This window comes from Trachypithecus francoisi, unplaced genomic scaffold, assembly GCF_009764315.1.
Source record: "Trachypithecus francoisi isolate TF-2019V2 unplaced genomic scaffold, Tfra_2.0 Lachesis_group12, whole genome shotgun sequence".
Lineage (NCBI taxonomy): Eukaryota > Metazoa > Chordata > Mammalia > Primates > Cercopithecidae > Trachypithecus > Trachypithecus francoisi.
The window spans coordinates 100543806-100559819 of NW_022681457.1; the positions used below are offsets into that span (position 1 = coordinate 100543806).

At 49.0% G+C, this 16014-nt stretch overlaps 1 protein-coding gene across 6 annotated transcripts in view; it reads right to left on the reverse strand.

Moving 5' to 3' along the window:
* Positions 1-13366, reverse strand: part of GRHL3 (grainyhead like transcription factor 3) — a 36026-nt gene extending 22660 nt beyond the window's left edge. For 2 of the 6 annotated variants that reach the window (XM_033227814.1, XM_033227812.1), the window contains exons 1-2: positions 10683-10779; positions 864-1050 (exon numbers count right to left, since the gene is read on the reverse strand). Coding sequence is in view for 3 of the 6 variants with exons in the window: in XM_033227812.1 (XP_033083703.1) it covers positions 864-929 (66 nt within the window). In the remaining 3 variants the exon portion in view is untranslated. Of the gene's footprint in view, positions 1-863; positions 1051-9566; positions 10780-13119 lie in introns of those variants that run through there. The other 4 variants (XM_033227811.1, XM_033227815.1, XM_033227810.1 and 1 more) reach the window with 4 other exon arrangements.
* Between the last annotated feature and the right edge of the window lie 2648 nt (positions 13367-16014).

Below are 16014 nucleotides of genomic sequence, written 5' to 3' on the forward strand. Positions count from 1 at the left end.
TCTGGCACATGCACTGGAGATGGGAGGGGGGTTGTATCATGTATTACACCCTTGTGATTCCTGACTAGCCCAACCCCTACTTATCAGATATGGGAGGGCCTAATTCCTATTCTCAAGAGCCAACAGCCTCCCAGAGACAAGGCCAAGACCCTGGAAGCAGTTAGAGAACAGTACAAGACATAATGTCAGCTGGAGTAGGAAGGACAGTAAGACCCTTGGCAGAGGGAGATGAGGTGGCAGGTGGCTTCTAAGAGAAGGTGGGCCTTGGGAAGGGCCCTGAAGGAAGGGAATGGGTTAAAGAGCAGGAGGTATGCTCCAGGTGGTGGGGCTGTACCAGGTGGGTGGGGATGACAGGGAAACGTAAGATCCGAGGGACAGGGGCAGAAAGAAGATGGTGGGGTACAAGAGTGTTGCTGTCATAGAATGTGCTTGGACCAGGCAAGGGTTGGGTCAGGCACTGTCTACTTGGTCAGCACGTGTCATGCACCATGTGGCAGGCTGTATGGTGGGCTGAAGACTCGGTAATGATCCTCTAGGAGCTCAGTCTCATGCAGAAGATGGAAGAAATAAATATGTAAACAGCAAGCTTCTAAGCATTCTTGATAGCATCAAGGATGATGGTGGTTGCTGAGGGCACCCAGACAAGAAAGCCTCCCCTCCAGTAAATGAATGAAGTGACATTTAAGCTGAGACCAGAGATTAGCCATGGGAAAGGGAGGGTGCCAGGCAGAGGGAACAGCATTGTGCAAAGGCCCAGAGATGAGGGGCTGGGGTGGTCATGGTGGGCTGCTGAGCCATGAGGCCTGAAAGCAAAGACACCCATTCAGTCAAAAGGGGGCCATGCCCAGAGGGGGCAGGTGTACCATGTAGTAATCGTAGAGGAAGCTCAAGGCTGCAACGCTGTCATCATCTCCATTGACTCTCATCATGGCCTTTGTGGCAGCTGTCAACGGGTTTTCTAGGTACGTCTTCCAGGCCTCATCCTCACTAGTGTAAGGGAATTTCTGCAAGTTGACTGGATCGTTCTTTAGCAGCCGCACAGACCTGAAACTGAATGCAAGTAATGAGGGTCAAATTTGGGCTGTCCCAGAGGAAGGTCCATGAATGGGCACCTGCAGGCCAACGCTCAGGAATTCAGAGTTATTAGCTTTGAAAACATGAAACTGTCTCTTCTGCCACCATTAGGCAGTATGGGGCAGCGGAAGGGACACAAACTCTGGAGCTGGATCAATTCCAAATGTTGCCATGTAGAAGCTGATGACCTGGGCCTTAGTTCCCTCATCCACAGCATGAGGGCCATCATCCTGATCTTCAAGACCACAGAGTGGATTCAATAAAATACTTTCATAGTAGGTACTTATTCAAAGAGAATTCGTGTAAAGAATGGGAAATGCCAATGACAAGCTGCAATGTGATAAGAATAAAATTTCCAGATAACCCATCATGAGTTCTACTGAAGAAGTTGTCCTCAAGACTGTGAAAGGCACAGAAGGCTGTAGATCATTTCAAGTCTGGGAGAAAGCGTGGTCTATGACAGAGACAGCCAGGGAAAGGAAGCCCTTAGGCAGAACCTGGTCTGGGAAATGCCATTTCAGAACAATTTTATTATAGAGTTTCGAGCAGCTGCTCAGAAGCCAGGGACTGGAGTTGAAGGCTACAGAGCACACAGAGGCAAGCAGGACCCAGGTACTGGTGCTGAGAAGCTTGGACACATACAAGGCATGAGAGGCAAGCCACAAGGGCTCAAAGGAAAGAGATCAGGAAAGGCTTTCTGGAGCAGGCAGACATTTTCGTTGGGGAAACTCAGCACTGGGGGTTATTTCACTCAGCCATGGGGGGAAGGAGCAGGGACCTAACACAGAAAAATAATGAGAATGGTAAAAATAATAGCTACTCTTTATTGAACACTGACCATGTGTTAGGCACTAGCTAAGCACATTTCATAAATTACCCTGTTACTTGAAACAACCCCGCAAGGCAGATACTATTATTGTTCCTATTTTACAGTGGAGGAAACTAAAGCTCAGAGAAGTTGAGAGTTGTCCAGGGTTCCAGTAAGTGAGTGGCCCAGAGGGGATTCAAGCTCCTTCAGGGTGATGCAATGGTACAGAATAATGTTCTCAAACTTTAGCTGCATGAGCATGACTTGGAAGGCTTGTTAAAACACAGATCGCTTTCACAGCAGGGTGACTACAGCAAAGAACAATGTAGTGTATACTTCAGGATACCTACAAGAGTAGATTTGCAATGTTATCATCCCAAAGAAATGATAAATATTTAAAGTGATAAATATGGCAATTATCCTGATTTGGTCATTATACAATGTAAAGGTACATTGAAATCTTACACTGTACTCCATAAATATGTACAATTATGTGTCCTTTATTTAAAATTAATTTAAAAACACACAGATTACTGGGCCCCACCCCCGGGGTGTCTGATTCACTGGCTCTGGGTGGCTGAGAATGTGCATTTCTAGCAACTTCTCTGGTGCTGCTGATACTGGTAGTCTGGGGACCACATTTTGAGGAATCACTGGTTACTGCGCACGATGTTAACCACAAACAAAGGCATAGAAGCAGAAAAGTTCTGGTTGTGTTCAATTTAGAGCAAAGAGTGTATGAAGATGGGGTGGTCCAGGCTATGAAGAGAGAGTCCCAGTGATGAAGTGGGCACTGACTGGTCTCCTGGTTTCCCAGTGTCTCCCTTTCTACATGGGCCAGGCAAAATCTCCCACGTTAGGAACCTAAGAACAATGCCGGCTGCCACTTACTATGATGCATATGAATGTTCTGCGTTCATTAGCCCTGCTTCTTACAAGGACACTACAAGGTAAGGATCATTTGCTTCGTCTGTTAAGGTAAAGGAACCTGTGTCTTGCAGAGAACAAGAAAATGTCCAAGATCATCCAGCTGGTCCATGAGACAACCAGGATTTCAACTCAGCCTTATCGAGCACAAAGGCACACACTTGCCACTCGGCCACACTGCTTTTCCATTGATGCAGGGGTACAGTCTTTATCACAGCAGAAAAATGTGTTTGTGGTAAAACTGCGGCACAGTGGCAGACTAGTGGGTGGGCAGAGACCCCTGTAATCAGGTGCATGAAGTACCTTCCTGCTGCCAGGCCACTCGGGCCCAAATCCTCAGACTGCAGTGGGAACAGCCGGCCAGGCCATACCTCGGCACACAGGAGGCGGCAGCTCTCCCAGCAGCTTCATCCAGGACAGCGTCTCCCATCAGTGTCTCCCATCCCACCGGGCCCCGGGGTGTGAGGAGTTGGGCTCTGAGAGGAAGGGAGGTGGAGCTGTCACACAGGAAAGAGGAATGACAGAAACTTTCCTGTTCTAGGTGTGCGGGAGGCACACCCTGAGTTTCTGTTGCCATAAATCAAGGGGTCTCAAGGAGAGGTGAGAAGAGGCCCCTCCTCATTGCCTCCTGGGCCTGGAGTTTAGAGGAATTTACTGAGCAAGTCCAGGGTGACCACCCTCACTGTCTGCCCAACCCTGAGCTAATGGAAACTCCCAACCAACGAGGTAGGGGAAAAGCAGGGAAATGCCTGATCGATCCCACCCCCTGGGTCAATGGGGACCACCAGTGCTTAGCACTGTTCCTCATTTGTAAACAAATCTAATAAAAGCACCCCCCACTAACATAATGAGGATAATGCATCAGCACAAGAAAAATGCTTAAAACTGTGCCTGGCACAAAACAAGTGTGTAATTCATGCAAGCCATCACTGTGTTCCAGGTCAGCTTGGGGTGAGACATTGAGGGGTTGCAAAGTAGTAGAAGACACGGTTATTCTGCAAGTCAGTGGCAGGTCTGGGCCTGGAGCCCCAATCTGCTGACTCTAGGGGTTGACCATTATCAGCTTTGATGCTGAGTTATCTTACCCTTTAAAAAAGATAAATTTTAGAAGACAACAATAAAGTAACACTGAAACAAAAGAACAATGTCTGCTATTCACCTGGGTGGGTCTCCTGGCCTATAAGGTCTCCCGTCTATACTGTTGGGATCTCAAAGTCTGATTCCTTGATAAACAGCAGCTTCTGTACTTTAAACACTTACCACTGGCAAACACAGTGCCATCTATTTTTGTGTGTCATCTCATCTACTCCACACATTAGCCCTGAGAGACAGGAATTATCATCTCCTTTTATAGAAGGGGAAACTGAGACTCAAACAGGTGATATCACCTGCTCAAGGTTACTCAATCAATAAGTGACGGAGGCTCAGCTTGAGCTTGGAGCTGTCAGACTACACAGTATAGTGCTCAACCCCTGTGCTAGTCTCTTTTCTAGATGCCTTTCCTATTCTGGAAATTTCCCTTCTCAAAACACATTGAACTAATTCTCTGCTGCAAGGCAGAAAGGAATTTCCCACCCACACAAGGCAGAAGAAAGGTGGCGAGATGATGACTGTAAGAGTTTCTGGTCAGGGGCTGGGAGTCCCAGTGCCCTGGTTCCCATACCTGCTCCTGCCACCAATAACCTCATGTTCTAGAACTAAGCATTTGGCTTCTAGAAAGTCTTAATGGATAAGGTTAGTATTGACTTGTGTGTTGAATCCTGAAATCTAAGAACTTTTGGCTCTCTGCTCTCTTAAAGATTACAAATGAGTATTGAGGAGCCAGTAGGTGAGAGAGAGGGGAAAAAAAAAAAAGTTGTCCCAGGCGCTGATACTGGATCAATGTGAAAAGAGTTCTAAGAAGGAGTGAGTCCTACTCATGGGTGATAGGGCCAGAAGAAAGAAGGGAAACCAGGGGACTCCCAACCTATGAGGTCAGCTTCCCCGGGGCCTCCACAGATTCTCTGTTGGTGTCCCTGTCCAAGACTGAACTAAACTACCAGAAAGTGAAAAGGAAATGAGGGGCCGGGTGCGGTGGCTCAAGCCTGTAATCTTTGGGAGGCCGAGACGGGCGGATCACGAGGTCAGGAGATCGAGACCATCCTGGCTAACACGGTGAAACCCCGTCTCTACTAAAAAATACAAAAACCTAGCCGGGCGAGGTGGCTGGTGCCTGTAGTCCCAGCTACTTGGGAGGCTGAGGCAGGAGAATGGCGTAAACCCGGGAGGCAGAGCTTGCAGTGAGCTGAGATCCGGCCACTGCACTCCAGCCCAGGTGACAGAGCGAGACTCCGTCTCAAAAAAAAAAAAAAAAGAAAAGGAAATGAGGGAGGAGGGAAGACCTGCCATGGACAGCCTGCCATCAGACCTCTACCAGATACAGCATACCAGAACCTGCACCACCATAGAAGGAGGCAGCACCAGGGTCACAGTGTATGGCTGTGTTAACTACATGTCCTTGGGTAAGGCACTTAGCCCTTCTATTTCCTCATCTGTTAAATGGGTCTACTGAGTGTCTTCTATGTGCCAGTGTGCCAGTCAGGGACTGGGCACTGGGAATCAACTAAAATGAGACAGGTAAGTCTCTGTTTCCATGGAACTTACAATCTAATTGGGGAAGACAGACCATAAACAAGTAGGTAAATTAGTTATTTTTAGTTAGTAATAACTGCTGTGAAGAAAATTAACATAGTAAGATAATGGAGAGTCATTAGGGGTGGCTAGTTTAGAGTTGGGTTTGTCTCATGGGTTGTTAGGAGAATGAAGTACATTAAGGTAAGAAATGTGTTTAGCCTAGAGCCTGCCAGAGAATAATTGCTTCGTTAGTAATAGCCATCATCACCATCATCATCCCAGAAACTCCAAATGGGAGTAAAGGGGAGACTCTGCCTGAGGTTCTTATCATTCCCCCACAAGCCTCCTGTCTGTGAATGGGGTTCTGTTCAAAAGAAACAAAAGAGATAGTGTAATAACACCTTGCCCAACCTTCCATTATCTCACAGAGCCTCCCGACATATGTGATGTGTTATTATCCCTACTTTACAGACCAGGAAATATACAACAGAGATGTGAGGTGATCTGTTGCAGGGGACTGGATGACTGAAGCCAGGACTCCTAGGGTCTGGCCTGGGAACTCCATGGCTAGCACTTTTCCAAGAAGGAAAAAACCACTACTTTCCAAGAACGGATGTAGGAGAGATTTAAAAAGCAATAACCCTGGGTGGCATCCATCCATGTAACCATCTATCCCTCATTTTTAACAAATATTTATCAAGTAACTACTATGTGCCAGAACCTGTCCTGGGAGAAGAAGGAGGTCATCCCTGCTGACATGGAGGTTGCATTTTAGTGGCAGCAAGACACACATGACCACAAAAACAAGCAGTTAACATTAGATAGGTGAAGAGAGCTATGAAGAAAAAGAAACAAGAGGACTTCTGACCTGTCTCAACCCAAGGGAGTGACATGTTGGCTGAGAAGAGGGGTGGAGGGGAAGAGGGAGAATGGAGATGAGTTGGGAGGACCTTGGACCTTCCAGATGAAAGGAAAGGCAAGATCAAAGGCATCAGCCTGGGACAGCTCCCAGAGCTTGTCCGCCTACTGTGTGCCAGGTGTGAGCCAGGTGCTTTGCATATGCCACCTTGTTTTAAGGAAAGCCAGCCCACTAAGGAGGAAATCCAAGATTTGATAATCCCTCACATTTGCATAGTGTTATATTTTTCAATGTACTCACACATCTGTCATCACCTCTGATCCTGCAACGCCCTTGTCAGGTAGGGAGGGAAGGTATGACTGTCCTCGTTTGAGGAAAAACTGAGCCATGGAGAGGGCCACTGGCTTGCCTAAGGCCACCCAGCTGGTACCTCAAGGCATCAGGCGTAGAACTGAGGTCTCTGACTCCCAGCATCCAGAACCTTCACAGAGCTGCCTCCTCAGTCTCCTGTCTGGCTTCTTCTCCATTTAGGAGAGAGTTGGCAACAAGATCAAGAGAGAGGAGCTCAGGGGTCTACCTGATAGGCCTCACTTCCTGAGGCCTCCTGTCCGGTCTGTGGGGAAGTGCAAATTGCCAGGGCCCCTGCTCTGGGAGGAGGGGATAGGACCTTTCCCCAGTTCACTGGCTCTCAGCACAGCAGGGGTGTGGTGCCAGCTGCTCCATGTCCAGTCAGCTTCAGCCTTCATAGCTCCAACATGCCTCATTCTGGGCACCAGGATGGTGAAAGTCTAGAGTGGTAAAGTGGGTTTTCATCCCAACAAGTCTTTTCTGACTCAAAATGCCTACTGCTTTCTGGCTGAGCTACTTAAAACCCCCAATAAGACCAAGGAAATGCCGTCTCAGCCATTAGTTGAGAACTTTTGGTATCATTTCCTTCTGTTAGAATCCTAGCGATTGAGGATGCAGAGAGACCTCAGAGATCTAGTTCCAGAGAGGGACCTGCCTAAGGACATGAAGCACACGGCAGAAGGGGACTCAGTAGTTAAGCTACGGAAAAGAAAGTACTCAATTTTCCAGAAGGTGGGAAGAAAACCCAACACCAAAGAAGGTGGTCTCAAGTTCCACCAAAGGAGGTGTGTGGCACAGGACAGATCCAGCGGGCTAGACCCCACTTCCCTTCAGCCAGAGGAGGAAGAGTCCCAGGGGCCGCCTGAGCTGGGTGTTGACACCCAGATACTCCCAGTCAATGACTTGCTAAATCCTCCCATGAGCCACCCAACCTCATTAACGGTGATCAATCACTCTCTAATCACCCACAGGGAGGCCCTGACACAACTGCTCACAGAGGAATCATTTTCGGTCAGCCCCACACACGATGTTCCCTGGGCACGACAGGGGTGCCCCAGGGTTCTCGTGCCTGCCAGTGGCCCATCTGGTTTTCTGGGTGTACAGATTGTGAAATGTGCCTTGTCACATGGGCTAGGGGCTCCATTTGGGGGCCTCAATGGGGAAATGGCAGAGTGTAGGGCATGGCTCTGTAATGACTCCAGTTTGAATGAGACAGTATGAACTCATCGTTATGGGAGTGGGCCCAGAGTTTGGCAGACCTGAGTTCCAGGTCTAGCTCTGCTACTTACTGTGTGACTTCAAGCAAGCAACCTGACATCTCTGTGCCTGTTTTCTTACCGGTAAAATGTGAGGCGATGAGAATGCTAACCTCACAGAATTATGATGAGAGCTACCGTTCATTGAGGGATTACCAAGTACCAGGTGCTGGCTGACAACAACTTCTAATCATTGTCTTATTTTTTTACAACTTTGTGAAGTATTACTGTTGGAAGATGCAATGAGATAATGCAGGTAAAGCAATCAGCATAGTGCCAGCACCTAATAATGTGAACTATTTTTATTATTATTACTAATACGTTGTAGGGCAGTCCCCAGCAAATTGCACAACTCATAGCCTTTCTCCGGCCTATATATTAGGATATCTCTTCCTAGCTGACAGAATCAGACCTGATGCTTGCAAATTTCCATTTAAGAGGAACACGCACTACCAGCTTCATCGTCAGGACCCAGGCGGGCAAGCTGACGGTGGTCAGGCTCCAGCAGACAACTTTTAGTGGCATGTAAATTATTTAGGCGCCCTTTCCTAATTATAGCAGAAACTCCCTTTCTTCGCTTTTAAAAATTCTTCTCTGTATGGGAATTTCTCCTTCACGCTATATTGGTGTCTTATCTAATTTTCTTACCACGCCCACCCCCAACCCCCCCCCCCCCCCCCCCCCACCCCCCGGCCATCTATTGTTCAACTGAGGTGTGAAAGAAGTTGAAATCCACCTCTAACCTGGGGGTGCCACATCCCTTCACTTATTCACTCACATTTACTGAGGATTACTCTGTAAATGGCCACGTACTGGGTGCTGAGGACAAAAAGGTGAAGGCCACTGCCATTCATGTGGCTACACTGTTCTGTCCCCTTTCAGTCCCTGCCCTTGAAAGTTCCCAATTCTTGCTGACCTTCTGGAAAAGCCTAGCAAAATAACACCAAATAACGGTGAGATAATTTCCCTTCAAGACTTTCACTAGGTCAGTTGTTCTAACCTTTTTAGGAGGCAAAAGGAATAGAGAGAGGGAGGCAGCCAGCCAGGATTATTTGCTGCATTTTAGATGGGAAAGGTGAGTTCCAGAGAGGAGGGAAGGCAAGAGAGGGAAAGGAACTCAATTATTTAAGAGTCAGGACTTGTGCCTTTTTATTCTCATACACGCCTTGTGAGGTGGCTATTTTTATCATCATTTTATATGCGCAAAAACGGACAGGTTAAGGAGCTCATCCAAGGCACCCAATCTATAGGTGGCAGACCTGGGCTTTAAACACAGGTGTGATCTTGGAACTAAGCTCTCAGCCTGCTGACTCAGCAACAACACTGTAGGTCAGTAGTGGATTTGGGAACCTCCTGCTTCCCAGTCCTTGTCTGGTCTTCCAGGCCAACAGTTTTACAACTTGGACACGCATCAGAATCACCTGGAGGGCCTGTGAAAACACATAACGCTGAGCCGTACCCCCAGTTTCTGCTTCAGTAGGTCTAGGGTGGGGCTGAGAATTTGCATTTTTAACTAGTTCCCAGGTGATGATGATGATGATGATGCTGGCCCACGGGCCACAGTTTGAGAACACTGTTCTAGGTGTTCTCTTTCAAAATAATGACTCCCTCTTCCCCCTAACGATTCCAAAGGTAACATAGGTTTGTAAAATACAACAAATACATAAAATGTGGAACCTACAGAAAAACAGGAAGAATGGAATTCATCTACATTCTTCTGCTCAGAAATAACCACTCTTAACAGTTTGGCGTATTTCTCTGCCTTCTTTTCAGAGTCTAAGCACAGAGGAAGCAGTGTGGCTTATGGCTGCTCAGCTAAGACCCGGTCATAATCCCAGTGCTTCCGTGAAACCTTGGGCAAGCCTGAACCAAGTCTGGGTCCTCTCTTCGGCAAAACTGCATTTACACTCCCATCCCTCATTAGTTCGTTGGGAGGGTTAAAGAAGAGCGTGTATTTATCAAGGACTCGACACAATGTCAGATGCGGAGTCAGCGCTCTATAAATGTTGGCTGTCATTTTTGTTCTAACATAAGAGAAAGCTGGATGATCCCATTTGGGTTTCAGCCCTGTTGCCCCTCTTCACTCCTCCGGTGGTTCAGTGGGAGCTCTGCCGACCGCCTGGCTGCGGCCACTCACTGCTGGGACTGCGCGGCCTGCCCCTGGCCTGGGTCCGAGCGCCTGTCCGCTCCCAGCAGCTGGTGGAGCCGCAGGACCCCCGCGCAGCCCGGGCCGCCGCCGTTAGGGTTGGCTCAAGCCTCTCGGCCCAGTCTGCCAGTTTTACAGCCCGAACTCAAAGAGGGCTTTTAACTTTTCATTCAGCAGCAGCGTAGCTCCGACTTTTAATAACACACCTCGTGCACGACAAAAATTTGCTCCTGGCAATCATGGTTTCGACCACAAAACCACAGCGGGGAGGCGTTCCTGGTTAACTCTTTCAGTGCTCCAGGCAGTCTGGAGCCGGCGCTCCTGGAGATCAGATAGACCGGCGGCGGCGGCCGCGGTCAGGACTGCGACGCTTCTCGTCCCCATCCCCCAATCGAGTCGCGCCTCTGCGAGGCTGCGGGGAGACTCCAGGCGGCGGCGGTGGGGCCCAGAGAGCCCGGAGCGAGGCTGCGGGGGACGCTCCTGCCTCGGTGCCTTAGACCTACTGTGTGCCAAGCCCCTTTGCGGCGAAACTCTACTGGGCTGTCAACGGGGCCTGCCTGGAGGGCCGGGGGATGGCAGGCGCTCCAACGGGCAACAGGAGGTCACCAGCGAGGTCGCCAGCAGCTCCAATTCCCCGGGGCCCCAACGCACCTTCAGGAAAACCCTACAGCAGGCAGCTCGCGGGCTCTAGCTGTTTTCCCGCGATACCCGGGCGGTCGGCAGCGACTTCCGGCGCCCTCGGCCGCAGCCCAGGATCCTTTGCGCCCTGCGGTAGCCCGGGGCTGCCCAGGGCTGCGGGCTCCAGGTACCCAGAGCGCTGCGACCACATGAAAGGCCCGGCGTTCAGCACCCGCCAACCACCGCCAGCTGGTTTCTAACTACACCGCCGGGGCCTCCATGCTTCTCAGGGACCAGCCTTCGAAGTGCCGCCTTACACCCGGGGCCTGCCCACCGGGCGGGCGCGGATGGAGCTCCTGGTCCACATTGGGGAGCTCACAGTTGTTCCTGCCAGGTAGGTGTTACAGACGGATGAGCAGAATGAGAGTCAGGGACGACAAACAAATTCACCAGGATCCTGCTATTGGTAAGTGGCAGAATTTAGAGTGACAGGCAAGTCTCACTTTTTCCACTATATCAAGGCCTGGCCAGAGTTGGCCATTCCGTGAGGGCCCAAGCTATAAGCTATGGCCAGTCCTCTTGGCACTTTTTAGGAGAATGCCGAGGCCGCAGCAGCAACAGCAGCTCAGAACTTGCAAGCCAAGCACCGGGTGTCCTCCCCTTATCAGTAGGGGCAGCTGAGTCCCCAGGCTATGCCATTATAATCTCAAATGGTGGCTTGGAGTCCGCTTGCAATTACTCAGCAGGCAGCTGGCTTTCCCTCACCCCACCCCAAACTGAGAAGCCTCAACTGTCAGCGGATCTGACTTCAAATCCAAACCATCAGGGAGGAGAAAAGCAGGAAATCTTTCTGTTCAAGTAACCCAGCTTCAGAACACATACCCCCTAACGTACAGCAATGAATAGATTCTGTCTGTAGCCTCCGCAGTTTTAGCCAGCAAATTTAAGTGGGATGGAAACACATCTCAAAGATTTTTTTTGTGTGTTCAAAGTATGGAAAAATAAGAGGTTCGGGAATGCTCATTGGTTATTTCTACATGAAGGAACAATGGTGTTACTAGCGTGTTCTCCACCAGCCTTAAAAGCAATCAATATTCTAAAGTTGTCAAATCCCCTAACAACCCCATGAGGTGGATACTACTGTTGGCCACAATTTACATGTGAGGATTAAGTGACTTGCTCAACATCACACAGCTGTAAGTGCTGGAGCTGGGACTCGAACCCAGGTGTCAGCACCAATGCTCCTGCTCTTATTCTCGTTGTGGTCCAATTGTCAACACATTGTCAACCCCGAGAAATTCATTCAAAAGAAATGAAATGTGCCTGTTAAACCAAGTGATTGTGCTGTGAACATGAAGAGCTGAAGGGCTAGCTAGAACATAGAATCCTGTCTGCAATCAGGACCTGGCACTGCTCTGCACACAGATCTTCAAGTTCTTAAAACAGTCTGTTGAGGAGCAGTTAGAAAAAAGATGGTACAATCCTTGCCTCTGCCCACTCACCTCTGAGGGTGGCAGGAAAAGGAGAGCCTGTGTTTAAAGGGTTCCGGCTTCTCCTGCCAGCTCCCTGAACCCAATCTAAAGCAGTCCAGATCCCAGCCTCATCCTACCTTCTCTAAGGTCTGGACCCCAAGAAGGACACCATGGTGAGGATGAGCATCAGTCAGTCAGGATCTTAAATCTCAGATGTGGGCAGGAAAGCACATGCATCCTGCCAGCCAACAGAGGTGACCTACCAAAAATCCCTTCTCAGCTTCCCTAGCCTTAGAACTGCCTCTGAATAAGATGAACCACATTTTACTGAACACATCTTTAGACCATAGCTTTATGCTAAGCATTTTACAGCATTTATCACACTTAACTCTTTCAAGAATTCTACAAAGCATTCTTGTACCTGTTTTCCAGATGAGGAAAATGAAGCCCAGAAAAATTGAGATCACCCAGGGACAGAGCCTGGATTTGAACTTAGGTCAAGCCCACTACAGAGAGTACACATGCTTAACCACCACGCTGTAACCTTCCCACTTGGGACTGTTCCAGCCCACTAAACAAGTCCCTTTAGAGAAACTCAACTCTGCCTAAGACAGCTCTTAGAACTACCTCAAAGAAGTTCCTTTTGGCAAGAAGATAGAAAGCCTGGATGGGACTGGGATTGTCTGATTTCCAAGGCCCCTTCAGAGGATCAAAAAGTGGTGCCAGAAACCTTCACAGTTTGTCTTGTGTTTCCCTGCCTGGCTCGAAACTGCTCAGCAAAGAGAATGAGAAAAACTATTTTCCCAGGGAAACACTCACCTCTAGCTTGAGACTGGGGCTTGCCTTGACACGCCAAAGTAAGATCGTCAGCCCATTCATTTACCCTTACAAATTGCTCTGTGAATCCCGGTGCCGGCCTCCCCGCTCTTCCCCCTCCAGGAAACCCCATCCAGCCTCCACGCCCCGAGAGCGGCAGGTATCCACCGATGTTTACTCACTCAAGTTCATTCGACATCTTCCTGCTCCCAGGCTCCGACGATCAGCACTGAGGCTCTGCTGACCGCTTGTCTCTAATTCTTGCCTGACACAGACATTCTCTGCCCAGGGAAGTGTTTGATTTATGTTGAGGTTTGGGTGTCGAGATTTTGCTGACAGGTAGGTTCCCAGCAGCGCTGGCGCCGATTGGCTACAGGTACAGGTGCCCGCGACTGGAGGTATACCTCAACAGGTGCAGCTGTTAACTCTTAGCCCGCCGAGGAGGGCGGAGCTATGGGGGACTGGCTGGGTGGAGCTGGCCAATTCCTTCCTTGGTGAGGGGGTGGGGGGTGGAGATGAGGGAGGAGGGATGGAGAAAAAAATGTTGGAAAGAAGCAAGATAACTAGAGGAAAAGTACAGGGACAAACAGATAACTTGGCTTAAAGGAAAACTTGATTCCTGTTTCTAGCCGTCCCAGATACCCAGAAACATCCCCACCTGCACATTTCTTTGCCCCCTCCTTCTGTACCACTGGGGAATTCTCAAAGGCGAGAGCAACTTTTCCCAGGTACATCTTTGTATAAGTTCCCTTTTTTTCGGTTTCCCCTTTAAGATAATACTTATGAATAATCTTTTACAGTTACTCAAGTGACTTTTTTTGGTTCTTAGAGTAACCCACTGTGATTTATTATCGCTTCCCCCTTCCTCTTCAACACACATTTTACAGATGAGGGAGGAAATGGAGACCAGAGAGGCAAAGTGCCTTGCCCAAGGGCACAGCTAGCAAGGTCCCAGCCCAGATCCAATCTGCGGTCATCTCGCTCCAAGTCTGGCTGCCCCTTGGGCTGAAGTCAGTGGCCTCAATTCAGCAGACATCCGTTGAGTACCTGTTGTGTGCCAGACCCTACTCTGGGTTCTGGAGAAACTGAGGCCAGAAAAACAGGGTTACTGTTCTAGAGGAATTTACAAGAGTTAAACAAGGGTTTATCTGGGGGTGATGTGTGTTGGTGGCAGGGGGTGGGGGAGTAAAGGAGACCAGGCTTTTATTGGGTGTGAAGGGGGTGTGGGCAAGCCACATACCTCTGCTTAGCACAGAAGGGATAGAAAAGTTGAAGGTGCCTCCGAAGCCTCAGCCAGCTGGTCATTTCACAGGCGCCAAGTGCTTCGTTCTGTATGGGGAACTTGGGAGAAATTCAATGCCTGATAGATGAAGTAATTGTGGAGTAATTGCTGTGAGCTGTCTTCTATGAAGAACAAGCTTGGTAAACCCCAGAATATCCACAAACACAAACAGGAGAATGTTAGAGCTTTTTAAAGAGCTTCTTCCAGGATTAGTTTGAAATTAAATCTAAGCCAGAGATCTTGGCATCTTTGTTTCCCTCTCTCTCTCTTTCAATTCTCCCCTCCCCCACCCTTCCCCTTTTGGCAAATTATCTCTTTGCTGTATCTTCCTGGGAACCTCAACTTGGCCCACTCCTCTCTCTCTCTTCTCTGGGAACGGCAAATGAGGTTTCAGCTACTCCTGCCAATTTATGGAGGTTTTTCAGGGTAAAGTCGGAATTCAAAGGAGCCCTCTTGGGGTGGGGTCAGGGCTCTGGAGAGGGGGTACTGGGTTTGAGAACTCTCGGAGGTTGGTTTCTCCCTGGAGGCTGTGTTGGGGGAAGCCCAGGGGACCCTAATAAATAATAGTAAATAATTGCTAATAAAGCCACCTCCTCAGAACAGCTCTCTTCAGTCACCCTTGTAAATAAAGTAGACATTCAATCACTCTGGATCACACTACTGTTTGTTCTCTGCAGAGCCCTTATGACTTACGATATAATGTAATATGACCTATGATATTTTTCTAATTGTTTATTGTCTTTCTTCCCTTCCTCTGGAATGTAAACTCCATAAGAGCAAAGACTTTGTTTCACTCACTGTGGAATCTCCAGTGTCTAGCACCTAGTAGGTGCTTCATATACCACAGGCACTGGGCATTGTGCTAAGCCTTTGCATACGTTGTCTCACCTAATCCTTACAGCAACCCTGGGAGAAAGACACTTTTGATATCTCCATTTTATAGATGAGGAAACTGCGGTACAGAATACTGAAGTAAACTACTCAAGCTGCAGAGCTAGGCAGTGGTAAAGCTAGAGCTGGGATTTAATCCGAGAGCAGAGCCTGGGTACCCAACCACTTCACAGAGGTTATTGGTGGCCGAAGGGCTATTTGGTGCCAACTGTAACTGCAAAACTCATTGCAGTCCAAAGGATGGCACACTCCTCTGTATGTACCTGTCTGCCCACCTCTTGGAAGGCTGTGGAGTTTCTGTCGGCCGTGTTGCAACCCACAGGTGAAGGGCTGTGGGGTGACTCATGCTGGCTGGGCTCAGGGGAGGCTGGGATTCCAGGTGGCGTGTCTGTGCTCGCTAGGCTTTTAAAAATGGGTCCTCTCCCTCTGCCTCTAGGTCTTGCCTCTTTCATCAACTGTACCCATCTTCAGAGATCAGCAGAGACCCAAATCACAGGGCAGAGGGTTTCTATGTGTCCACACACAGGAAGGCCACAGAAGTGTCCTGGATGGGATAGAAGGACTGGTGGTCTGGGCTAGGTAGGCAGGGATGCCATGAGCCAGTTTGTAAGGTCACCAGACCCCTCAATAGGAGTTACACCTCCCGGGCAGGAGGTACAAGTGCTGTTCCAGGCCTTCATCCCAACAATCCAGAGATGCCAGGCCTTTAAAGAGATGCCCCCATGCTTTGCTGCTGCCCCCTTCCTGCTCCCGTGGGGCTAAGCAAGGCTGGCACCTACTTCCCCTTCATGGATCAGCACAGCTCTTGGTTCCTCTGCAGAGGAGATTTAAAACAGAACAGCTATTCCAAAAACAAAACAACAAAGTTTAAAAAAACATAAACAGAGACCAGCCGATTACATGT